This window comes from Heterodontus francisci, chromosome 8 (assembly GCF_036365525.1).
Source record: "Heterodontus francisci isolate sHetFra1 chromosome 8, sHetFra1.hap1, whole genome shotgun sequence".
In the NCBI taxonomy this organism is placed as follows: Eukaryota; Metazoa; Chordata; class Chondrichthyes; order Heterodontiformes; family Heterodontidae; genus Heterodontus; species Heterodontus francisci.
In genome coordinates, this window is record NC_090378.1 from 87,486,021 (window position 1) to 87,499,019 (window position 12,999).

The window sequence follows — 12,999 nt, forward strand, 5'->3', positions numbered from 1 at the left end:
TGCTGGCACCATTTTTAAAAGGCAGCCAGTCCTGCTGGCATATTTAAATTTTTTAAGTCCTAATCCCCAAAAGTAAATAAATCAATTTCTAATGCCCCTTTCCCACCCCCCCAATAACAATTACAATAACTATTTGCCCTGTCCCCCCAAAACACAACTTTTACATCTGACCTTCCCTCACCACCACCCTCAAACTGTACAAAGTTTAAGGTTCAACCCTTCCCACCATCCCCTACACCCATTAGGTGTATTTGACCCTGCTCCCCACCCCTCCCCACCACCTGGCCCGCACTGACAAACTTACCTCCTCCCCCCCCCCCCAACCAGTGTGGCGCCTTGTTTGCCTGGATGGGGATCTGAAGGCGTGGGTGTGCCAGGCCCTCAAGATCGCAGGTAAGTATATTTAAATGTATTAATTTTATTAATTTGAATATTTAAATTGTGGCCCCGTTGCCCAGCGGTGGGCGGGGGCGCCATGGAGCCCAACGCTGGGTGGATCAGACCCGGCCCTAACTGCGTCAAGGTCCATGGTAGGCCTCATCCGGAGCCATCTTCAGGCCCCCCACCCACCCCATGCCACGGAACCAGATGCCTGGGGGAGAACAAAATCCAGCCTGAAGAGTTATGTGCAAGGGAGAGAGACAGACAGAGATAGAGACGGAACAAAGATTTAATCGCTTTTCCTGAGATCATTCATGCTTGGGTTTTCCCTACTCATTCTCTGTCAACTGCTTTTATAATCATACTTCTCGTAAAGCATGCACTGAGAATGAATGCTAAATCATGCATTAATTGTCAGTCTTTCATTTTCATCCACATTTTGATTTTTTGATTCTTCATTGTATCTTCATTCAGAATACCTACAATGTTGGAACAACATAGGGAATTCATGCCCATTTTAGCAACATTAAAAGAGATTCGACTTTAATTGGTTGTTTCACACCAAGAGTCACACCTAACAACTGGGTGCAATATTATTCTGAATGTTTGTTTTCTTCTTTCTATCTCTCCCCTTTTCTGTACTCTGAAGATATTGCCTCACTCAGCTCGGGTACAATTTCACAGACGGTGCCCGCTCTTGATTATTTCACGCAAGTGGCCATCAATAATGCCTTGACTTTTAAGGCTTAGATTTTTCAACTTTAACAGCAAGAATTTAACATATTTAAATTACTGAGTTAGGTCACTGTTGCAATTATAAAACCTAGGTCTGGTTGTCAGTAGCCTATCCAATTGTGGAGAGTCTCCATCACCACTGGTGCACAGTGGCTGCAGTGTGTACCATCTACAAGATACAATGCAGCAACTCACCAAGGCTCCTTCCAAACCCACGACCTTTACCACCTAGAAAAACAAGGACGGCAGGTGCATGGGAACACCACCACCTGTAAGTATCCCTTCAACTCATAACCATTTTGACTTGGAATATATCACCATTCCTTCACTGTCGCTGGGTCAAAATCCTGGAACTCCTTCCCTAACGGCACTGTGGGTGCACCTACAACACATGGACTGCAGCGGTTCAAGACAGCGGCTCACCACCACCTTCTCAAGGGCAATAAATAAGGGATGGGCAATAAATAAGACCCCAACAATGAAAAAAAAGTTTGGGGAATGGGAATGCTGGCCAATTTTCAATTTACTAACCGAATGACACTACCATTGCCCTAGCCGAGGTCCAATACCTCTGCCCCAGACTGGGGATTCACCTTTATTGCTCAAAGAACTTACTTGGGACAAGGGGTGTAAGATGCATACCACTTTAAAATCAAACCACATTTGCTGGCTTTAGTCTATCTTATGTAAACGTTTGATTGATCAATAAAACTTATATTGTTTATTTCCCAAAATGAAAATTACTTGCTTATCGCATTCTTTATGCAAACTTAATTATGCAATAAAATAATTAAATTGCTTGAACAAATCATTTTCAGTTATATTTTCTATTTGTTTGAATGAGCTGTATTTTTTTAAATACCTGTTAAATTGGTTATATTGCCATTAATTTATATTGAAACTAATATAAAGGTTCAACAATTGACAATTAGGAACAATGATAGTGGACTAAATAGATGTCTTTTCCATTCGTCGAAAAATATCCAAGAAATGAAGGCAGTCATTTCATGCTGGATTTTTTTTTCTGTTGCACAACAGGAAATTTACAATCCTTCCCAGTCTACAAACTTCCTTACCAACAATTTAACCTCTAATTGGCTTCAGAATTTGCTAACAAGCAATGTCTATGTCCATTACGAAGGCATAGACCTGAAATGTTAACTCTGCTTCTCTCTCCACAGATGCTGCCAGACCTCTTGAGCATTTCCAGAATTTTCTGTTTTTATTCCATAAGGAGGCAGGCTAGCTGCAAAGTAGCTCCAGATTAGTCACAGAGTAATACATTACTGGTTACATGGTGTGGCATTTTTCAGTGAGCAAAGCTGTGGGAGATCTGTTAGTTTATCATTATCGCTTTTTAATCTTTTAAAAAGTGTACCGATGAATTAAATAGCGTATGATATGTAGTTTGTTACAGCTTTAAGTGCCAGGGCTAATTACTGCCAGAATTGTTGATCCTTACACATCATCTAACCACAGTATCACATAGTCCTCCTCAGCAGTGACAGATGGCAAAAAAATGCTTTCTTTCACATTACACTTCAAACCACATATTTAGGGGGGAAAAGAGAGAATGTGTAACAAACCCCCACTATGTGAGAGGTTGTCCAAAAGACTCTTCATGTTTCATTTCTGCTAGGTAAATGCTTCAGGTTGTAAGTTGCTGTTTAATAAGAAACGCTTCCCTCAGATCAGAGGGCTCACATTCTGGATCGCAGGGAGTTACATTCCACCTACTTTACACTTGAGACTTTTGTTTGAAAATGCAATAAATCATCCCAGGCAGCACAAACATCTTAGCATCTTAGCACAACAGTCACACATCCAGAAAACAGTCATTCTTCAGAACAAAATAAGAACTAAAAGGATTTGCCTTAAACAAAACAAATTATGATGACATTTTATTGAACTATTTATTTTACATATTGCTAGTCAGAAATGCATTAACCGTGTTTTATGCACATAACACATCACTACAAAGATTATGAGCCTTCAGCATGCCTAGTGGAGAAGTGATTGCACACATTAGGTCTTTTTTAAGAAATATGTTATTTTGGAACTGGTCACATAAAGCAAATGCTTCAATGAACGAATGCATAATGAGTGCAGATGACACCATTTACTGTAATTTACAACTGCATGAACATTATAATATAAAAACAAACATTGTTGTATACCCATTATAGTAATATTGAAATAATAATTCCCTATGAATCATAAATGTACATAGCAATATGGCAGGATATTTATTCAAAGGCAAACAGCATTATTTATACTTAGTGCAAATTATATATAGATCCCTTTTCATTTTATACAAGATGGTTTATACAATATATGTGTCAGACAACACAACCATTAAAAAGAACATGAGTTTCCTATGGTAATTTTTTTTGGTAGGGTTTCAAGGGTAGGGTTAACATACTTGGCCAACACCCTTACCACTGGACATAATAGCCACCTTTCATCACTAGTGCACTGGGGCTGCACAAACTCACCAAGCTTAATTTGACTGCATTTCTAGCCCTGGGACCTACACTGCCAAGGAGGACACAAGCATCAAAATTATTGGGAACACCATCACCTCCAAGGACTTGAGCACAAAATCTAGGATGACATTACAATGTAGCACTGAGGAAGTGCTGCTCTGTTGGAGGTGAATAAGATGTTAAACTGAGGTCTCGTCTATCCTCTCAGGTGAATGTAAAAGATCTCATGGTGCTATTTCAAAGTAGTGGCCTGATAAATATTTATCCTCAAGCAACAGTACTGAAAAACAGATTATATGATCCTCATCACATTGCCATTTGTGTAAGCTTGTTGTGTCCAAATTGGCCGGTGTGCTTCCTTACATTACAACAATGGCACTTCAAATGCACTTCATTGGCTGTAAAATACTTTGGAATGGACTGAGATCATGAAAGGTGCTATATAAATGCAAGGTTTTTCCCCAGGGCCGTTTAGCTTTGAGCATTATTTTCCAAATCAGGCATCCAAATTCGCCTTACGCCTCTGCGAAGTGCACACGTTTCTGTTTTAGATATGCTTTACAAGTGCAACCGGTTGCTGTTGGGGTAAGGGATTATTTCTTCTGTCTGCCCGACTGATGGGGACCCCTGCCGGTGAGCATGAAACCCACCAGCACGAACGAATGCTGCATACGGTTTTCCAACAGGAATTGAACTGGTCAGAAAATTGTACACGGAGCATGCCCAAATTTCCAATGTGCACTCCCTGGGCAAGGCTCCTTCCGCCTAAGGCGTGAAGTCACAAAGTGCTGACCTCCATCACTGAGCTGCAGGTTCTTGTCCTTTCACAGAGGTGAGGCGAGGAGCCCAGGTACTCAAGGTCCATATGCAAAGTGCACACTTTTGATCCCATTTGAAAGGTAAATCTGAGCTGCCAAGCCTCTGTGAAAAGAAAAATAGAGGAAAGCAAGAATTAAATAATACAGCAATTCCAACTGGAATTCAAACTAGAAAAGTGATCAAGATTAACTTCTTTCATTTATTTTTACATTTGTTTATCATCTTCCAGCCCAGTTACAATCAGTCAGCCTCCTTCAGGCAAGAGGGTGAGCTGCTCTGTTACTGTAAGCAATGTGCTTCTCCTGGTCATTAAGGGCTGGCTGGCAGGAGCTATAATTCAAGTCAGACAGACTGCAATCAGTCTCTCTCCCTTCATCTCCTCCCCCCACTAAATGGAGCACTTACTTCTGTGTGTTATTTGATCTAGAGGCACTGGTCTGAGTCCAGACAAAACAGACCCAAGTTCAAGTGCAAGGCCGCCTAAAGATGTCAACTTTCAGCATTATATCTGGGAGTAAAATACTCATGGTTGAGCTGCCAACTTGAAATAATTAATCTCAGCAACTCATTGTTAAACATGTTCAGGCAATAAAATGATGCAGAGTCAAGGTTCAAAATGGCTGAGACTGGTTTAGATAACTTCTGTTCCTTTAAACTATTCAACTTCACTGACAGTATTCTGTATAGATTTTAATAATGGTACAAAAAGCAGTGTTTCATTGAAAACAGGCTATCTCCTATAATCCCTTGTAAAGGCCTTTACGCCTACAGAAGGAATTTAACCATGCTGATTCTTAATGTCCTGGAATTGCTTTACAACTTATTGTTGGAATGTGACCCGAACTCCCACTGAAACACACCAGACAAGAAGGCAAAGAGTCACGTTTCATGGTTGTGCAGCTTCTTGTTTGAACTTGGCATGCGTCTGCCATTGAGGAATTTTCCTACAGATAGGCGACAGTGATCTGCCGGGGTAGCTGTAAAACACAGTACAGTCGCAGATTGACAGTAATCTATAGCAAGTGCAGCTCTCGTTTGACAGTGCTGCTCGAAAATGAGCTCATTCACAGCACAAATTCGCAGCTCTGCCCTTTAAGAATGTCATCACTGGGAGGATTTTTTTGCTAATGCAGACAGTTGGACTTTAATGAACGATAAGCACCAGCCGTGCAACGGATGGAACTGATCTCTGTCTGGTTTTGCCCCAAGGCGTGTGTCTGCCACAGTAATAAAAACAGCCCTAGCAGAAGCACATCTGGGAGATGCCTGCTTCTTTTCATTTTGCTTTATCTGTCAGTATTTTCGCCTCTTGCCTTTTGCACAAGATTACATGGCCCTACAGAAACGTCCCCTCCTCCGTCCATTCTGCAATTGCAAAGGCAAGTGTTTACTAACTATAATCTGGTCACTTGTGTAACTAGTCCATAGCGAGATGCAGCAGCCTGATAAATGTTTCTGGGGTGTGCTTCCGAGAGGGTGAAGAATTAACGGTCAGAGGAAGTGCTCGACACCTGCAGAGCGGCAAGTGATTCGTTATACAAAGAGCATATTGAGCAAAACAGATTTAAAGACACAGAGCCCCTTTGTGGGCCCGCATAAGTTGCACATTGTTAAAAAGGGTCAGATCTCAAAGCTTACATGGCAGTCTTGCCTCTTTCACAATTCTCCATGAAAAAAAGACAAGTTCAGTGAGATAAGTTCAAGAAGCCAGCAGTGACTGTGCCAAAGCAACAACTTCCTTCCCAGAATGCCCATGGATAATAATTCTGTCTCAGCATTGCTGTTAAATATTCATTGTTTTGAAGGGCTTTTACTGGTAGATTGTCCACGGGAAAGCCACAAGAATGGAGCTGACGTACATTCTAGGGATGTGATTACACTGCAACAGAAACCATCGCCTTTTGATTTTTTTCTGGCAATTTTAATACAAAGAGATCAGCTCAAAAGGATTTACTTTCAAGGGAAGAAAAAGGTATGGGTTTGTTTTGAAACCAAATTGTTCCCTTAACTCTAACTGTAAATTAGGAACAGGAGTAAGTCATTCAGCCCCTCTCTTATCACTATACCTGATACCCTGTTAACAGATCTGATGAATTAATTGTTTTAATGAATGACACAATCCCTTAATACTGATGCATTCTTAGCTATTACAATGCCTTTTATTTGCAATTGTTTCACAACAGGATAGTGTCTTTTTAAAATGTTCAGCGCTCGGCTGGGCTGGTGATGTAAATCAGGATGTTAACAGTGCCTCACCCAGTTAAAAACTTGCCTAAAAACCCAGCACTGCATTCACTATTTTGAGTTGCTTGGTTGGAACTAATTCTTCCTTTGTCAAAATTGCATGACTTCTACACACACTTTTCACTACTATACCAAAAGATCTTAACACATTTTTCATGTTGATTGTGATGACGAACAAATCATCCTGCAAAACTGGCATAAAATGTTGAAATGGTATTCAAATAACATGCATGTGGGTTTTGCAACTAAAACTTTGCTGTTGAATTTTAAAAGCAGTTGAACACAACTGTTGAATTGTTTATGCCTCCGGGTGAATTTGTATGATGTACCAACAATATAAATCACCTACAACCTAGTTTAAGTTACATTGAGATCGATTTTCACATGCCAAACTAGGTGATAATGGAACAGTAATGGCTTCAGGTTAGGGCTCGGCAGTCTCACTGCCCCAGTTACCCTGACGATCGGGCCTCTGTGGTTTCCATGGGTCTACTGCTGAGCATCCAAAGCACCTACCTGTTTCAAATGGTAGGCCGTTAGCCCCTTTTTAATATGACATGCCGGCACCCCTACTGCCATTTTAGAATAGAACTGGTCATGCGCTTTCCAATCGTTCCATCAGTGACAGAGCTGCAGAGGCCCTGCAACAGTAAGTTCTAAGATACTTTTGTGAGGCCAAGAAAAGCAAGAGTCATAGGCAGGCACCTAACGATCCTATTTCAAAATTAATCACCAGCCTTGCTCAGGATTTTTCAGCTGCCCTTCCAACTGCCAACTTCAGGTAGGTTTATTGCAAATTAAAAAAAAAATACAAGCATGATTCCTTTATTGTGGAGCCAGGAGGTGCAGAAATGCTGCCCCCCCCACACCCCCCCCCCACCCCCAGCACTGCTGCCTCTCCCAGAACTTAGTTGAGGACCCCAGCTGGCAAGGCAAGTGGTCCAGAAGTCAACCCTGGAGTAGGGCTACATGCCTGTGGATGTGTGACAGATGTGGTCAGCTCGCTGAGAATATTTAGAAAAAGGTTAAGGCCTGGTTCCGGATAGTCTTCAGGCCACAGACCCCTTTGCTTCGGCAGACATTTCTCATGCTGCTCCAAGTCTGTGCCTGAAAATGGGCCCAGATGAATCTCTGCCCCAAGATGTACTAAAAACTGCACCATTAAATATTGTAAACTATTTCCCCTTTCTCTCTAATGAAAGTATATATCATCAATGCTGACCTTAATACAGTGTCCACGCTTCACCAGATGAGAGATGCTGGCTCTTTACTGCTCTAATATTTTGTAGCCCAGTGCCCTTCCAATGTAGTCGAACTCCTGAAAAAGAATATTAGATTTTTCTTGAACCTGAAGCTCTAGATTTCTTAGAGGCACTGAATGCATCGCCCTGTGATGGTTGCTCCAAGCTTCTCAGAGTAATTGTAACCATCCCTCAGTAATGGCTGTTACAAAATCCGAGACCAACTCTCAGATTTCCCTGTATTTGATGCTATAGGCTTCCTGTGTTCCAGCTTCTCTAGACTATCCCTATGGTTACAACTTTGAGCTTCCCGACACAGTTAAACTTTAAATGCTCTGATTTCCTGCAGTAAGGCAATATAGGATTGTTGGATAGGAACAGACTAGGCTTCCCCATACCTAACCTCCTGATGTCCCCAGCTTCCTGTGATGATGCTTTTTTTCCCCCAGTGGACAATTGAAAGCTATAACCTGGCAGACATTCAGCATATTTATGCATGTTTGAGTCACCATTTTGTTCCAACTGGAAACCCTTGTGATTTTCAGTTATCTATACAGCCAGGAATGCTTCAGCAGCGAAGTCTCTCACTGGCAAGAATGTCATTGCTGACACTGCAGCAGCATGCGATCCTTGGCCCAGTTGCTGAGTCACAATGATTAATGGGTTACAGAGATTTACGCTGTTGCTCTTGAAAGGAATAGTGTACAAAAAGCACACTTTATGTTGTGCAGTTCAGTTCAATTGTGTCAAAGCATTCTAGATAAAATGCAGCTTTATGGTACAAATACATTACTACACGCAATTAAATACAACAGATATCCCACTCATGAGAATGAACTCAGTGACTGTTATCCATGGGTAATTAGGTCATCACCGTTCCATATACATGAAGCACTATTTGAAGAACCATCACTTCTGCTGATGTCCAGAACAGCTCTTTAAACAAACATTTATTCCAGTCCTGCATCACCAAGCCAAGTTGCGACTTGCTCAGTTCCTCTGCCCAGATCTTGATTCATGACTAATTGGGAATGAAATACAGTTGTCTTAGAAGAAGCGCTAAAAGAAAAATCAACCTTCATCTTGATTTAGTAGCTTATTGCTAAAGTTTATGAACCAATTTTTGAATTTTGCATTTTGCTGTTATTTCACTCTGTCTCCCGTTGGATCATTTTGGGTGTATATTTTGATTGAGGTGGAGACGAATAGAAGTAAAAATAATGTTCTGTCAGCCTCTAAAGAAATAAGCATTATCAAAACAGTAAATGAAGAGCCCTGGCTCTAAGCACAAACATTAAAAAAAAAGTGGGTAGGCACAGTAGAAATAAACTAAACTTCTTTCAATGTAGTGTACTGTATTCACTGCTCACAATGTGGTCTCCTCTACACTGGGGAGACCAAACGCAGATTGGGTGACCGCTTTGCGGAACACCTCTGCTCATTCCGAAAGCATGACCCCGAGCTTCCAGTTGCTGGCCATTTCAACATCCCCCCTCCCTGCTCTCATGCCCACATATCTGTCCTGGGATTGCTGCAGTGTTCCAGTGAACATCAACGCAAGCTCGAGGAACAGCACCTCATTTATCGATTAGGCACGCTACAGCCTGCCAGACTGAACATTGAGTTCAATAATTTCAGAACATGATGGGCCCCCTTTTTATTTTTAGTTCTTTTTTCTTTGTTTATTTTATTTTAGTTTGTTTAGTTTGTTTCTACTGTGCCTACCCACTTTTTTTTAATGTTGTGCTTGGAGCCAGGGCTGTTCATTTTACAGTCAATTGACACCCTCTCTGTACTAATGCTTTGTTTTTCACCACACCATTAACATACCATTTGCCTTTGCTCCATGACCTTCTGGTCAGTTATTCTCTGTGACCTTGTCCTATCAACACCTTCTCTTTTGTTATCTCTTGCCCCATCCCCTGCTTTACTTGCTTAAAACCTTTTACATTTCTAATATTTGCCAGTTCTGATGAAGGGTCACTGACCTGAAACGTTAACTCTGCTTCTCTCTCCACAGATGCTGCCAGACCTGCTGAGTATTTCCAGCATTTCTTGTTTTTATTTCAGATTTCCAGCATCTGCAGTATTTTGCTTTTATCAAAACAGTATATTTCTATTTGGTTGTCATCCAAAAGATTCTGAAGTATCTGTCTGCCATATTTGGAATATATAAGCTTGACTTCCACTCTTTGTGAAGCCACTGCTGTCTTTGTCTCTCTTTCCTTTTCTGCTGTTCTTTGAAATAAATGGTCTAATTGGCAAACCTAACCCCTCTCTACCAGTGTAATGCATTAAGTGTAGATATCTTAAATTAACAATAATCTGCCACTTATTACTGCCTTGGATTAATGTATATATTGCACTCAAAAATGACTGTGTAATGTCCTCACTATTTACAGCATTCCTTCAACCTGACTTTCAGAAGTGAAACACAATGGCGCATTTCTTCAGTCTCATCCATTCCTACGTTAGCCAATCGATTCATGGACATCCTGCAGCAGTTGTTTCAGCTGCTTGAATGAGGAACATTTAGAAATAGCACAGTGTAGCCTAGTGGTCGTTGTACAGTGCTCACAAGGAACATCAAAACCTACTGTAAGGTTCTGTAAGTTCTACTTCAAAGCCCTGCCAGCCAGCTGCACAAATACATTCAAACCAGGAAAATAGTTTCAAATTAACTTGGTGGGCATTTTTCAAACAAAAACATAGGGCTTTTTCTTCTGATAAACATATTTACTGAAGTAACAAAGCATTATATTCTAAATATGGGTTAAACACTTTCAAACCTTCTGACTTTCAGAGTGGCCAGCATTTCTATATGCATTTTTGATTGAAGTGTTATATCCGCGAATGTTTGAAAGTACTTTATTATAATCATCATTGCTCTATGACCAGGGCTTTTACAGTCCAGATTGGTGTGTCTTTTAGCCAGATTCACTGACCAGTCTGATTATTAGGAAGTTGCAAAATTCAGCATTATAGGATACACATGCTCTTGCCACATAAAAAATAAAATCAGGAATACTGCTTCTGTGTAAGGTTGGGCAGGAGTAGATAACTGATGCAAAGGAAGGAAATGATTACCTCTCAGATCACCAATGACAGACCGCCCCCTTGTGGAGTGGATACAAACACTGCTGCATTGCTAATTTACACCCGGTAAAAATACAGGGTAGAATTTAATTGAGAAAGGACATAGGATAGTTGGTCTGGGAAATGGCAAAATTACAACACTGGTAGGGTAGTGGGGTAGCCTATTGTGCTTGGAGCTGAGGTGCATTGATGGGACGGAGGAGAAACAGTTTTATTCTGCTACGTCAGACCTGGGAGTGTTTGGTGCTGACACTGAGTATCTGAAATGGAAAATGTATATATATAAGCCCCTCATAACAGCCTATTAGCTAAAATTGAAGCCCATGGAATTGAAGGAAAATTATTGACTTGGTTAGGATATTGGCTGAGTGGCAGGAGGGAGAGAGAAGGAATAATGGGCAGGTAATCTAATTGGCAGAATATGACTAGTGGTGTCCCGCAAGGATCTGTACTGGGGCCTCAACTATTCGCTGTATTTATTAATGAGTTAGATGATGGGGATGGAAGCTCAATTAGCTAGAATGGGATGCAGAAAGACACCAACAGCATGGGTTCAATCCCCATACCGGCTTTGGTAGTTCATGGAGGCCTGCCTTCTTGCCTTACTCTGTGCTTGAGGAATGGTTCCCTCAAACTATACATCACCATCTGTCTTGCTCTAATGGGGAGAGATGCCAATGGGACTTTGGCTACAGCAGATGATGGGATAGAAAGCCACATATCAAAATCCAAATGACACAAAAATCGGCAGTAAACAGTGATATTTATAGATTAAGTGAATTGGCAAATGGATTTCAATGTAAGCAAATATGAGGCCATCCACTTTGGACTGCAAAAGGATAGAACAGGGTACTTTCCAAATGATAAAAAGCTAGAAGCAGTGGAGGTCCAAAGAGATCTAAGGTTCAGGTACATAGATCATTAAAATAACCTGAACAGGTACAGAAAATAACCAAAAAGGCTAATGGAATGGTGGCCTTTGTATCTGGAGAAGTAGAATATCGGAGGGCAGCAGTTGTGCTACAGTTATACAAAGCCCTGGTTAAACCACACCTGGGGTACTGTGAGAAATTATGGGCATCACACTTTAGGAAGGATATAACAGCCTTGGAAGGGGTGCACAATAGATTTTCCAGAATGATAACTGAACTTTGAGGATTAAATTGCAAGGATAGATGACATAAACTAAGGTTGTATTCCCTGGAATTTGGAACGTAAAGGGGTGATTTGATCAAAATTTTGAAGATATTAAGAGGACCAGATAGGGAAAAACAATTTCTGCTGGTTGGGGAGTCCAGGACCGGGGGCATTGTCAAAAAATTAGAGCTAGACCTTTCAGGAGTGAAATTAGGAAACACTCCTTCATGCAAAAGGTGGTAGAATTGTATTGTACAAGAATACAACTGTAATTTTTAAATCTGATATTAATAGATTTTTGTTATTCAAAGGTGTTAAGGGATATGTGGCAAAGGCTCAAAAAGGTGGGTTTTTGGAGTTAGTTCACAGATCAGCCATGATTTCATTGAATGGTGGATCTGTCTCAAGAATGAGCCTACTCTGTTCCGATATTAAATAATTATTCTGGAGGACTCCTAACTATAAGAACTGGTTTGAGACTACCACAGTACATTTCACAGTCAATAGCAGAAAAAAATTTTCATCACATCAGTTTGGGTCACATTCAGTGCAGCGTTTTAACCCACTTCACCAGTCAGCCATTTTCAAAGAAACCATGTTAAGTATCCCTAATCATATGCAAGATTAGTTAACTGATATTTCTCAAAAACACATGCCAGTATCAAAAGTCCTGCAAGTGGAAAGGAATAAAGTTTTTTTAAAAAAAATGAAAATCCAAGACTGGAACCAAAAAAAATTGCCCAGCTGCACTTTCTATCCATCTACATAGGGAAGGGACTGCATCAGGTTCCCATTTTTATCAGCTTTCTGCCGTGAGCCTTTACCCTTCTGTTTTTATAAACCTGCTTCCATTCCAATGC

At 40.8% G+C, this 12,999-nt stretch overlaps 1 protein-coding gene across 12 annotated transcripts in view; it reads left to right on the plus strand.

Annotated features, from left to right (window-relative positions):
- Positions 1-12,999, plus strand: part of LOC137373001 (uncharacterized) — a 236,496-nt gene that overhangs the window by 75,866 nt on the left and 147,631 nt on the right. For 8 of the 12 annotated variants that reach the window (XR_010975553.1, XM_068037629.1, XM_068037630.1 and 5 more), the window contains exon 1: positions 5,971-6,393. The exons of the other annotated variants lie outside the window; for them this stretch is intronic. Coding sequence is in view for 7 of the 8 variants with exons in the window: in XM_068037629.1 (XP_067893730.1) it covers positions 6,169-6,393 (225 nt within the window). In the remaining variant the exon portion in view is untranslated. Of the gene's footprint in view, positions 1-5,970; positions 6,394-12,999 lie in introns of those variants that run through there. 12 annotated transcript variants of the gene reach the window in all.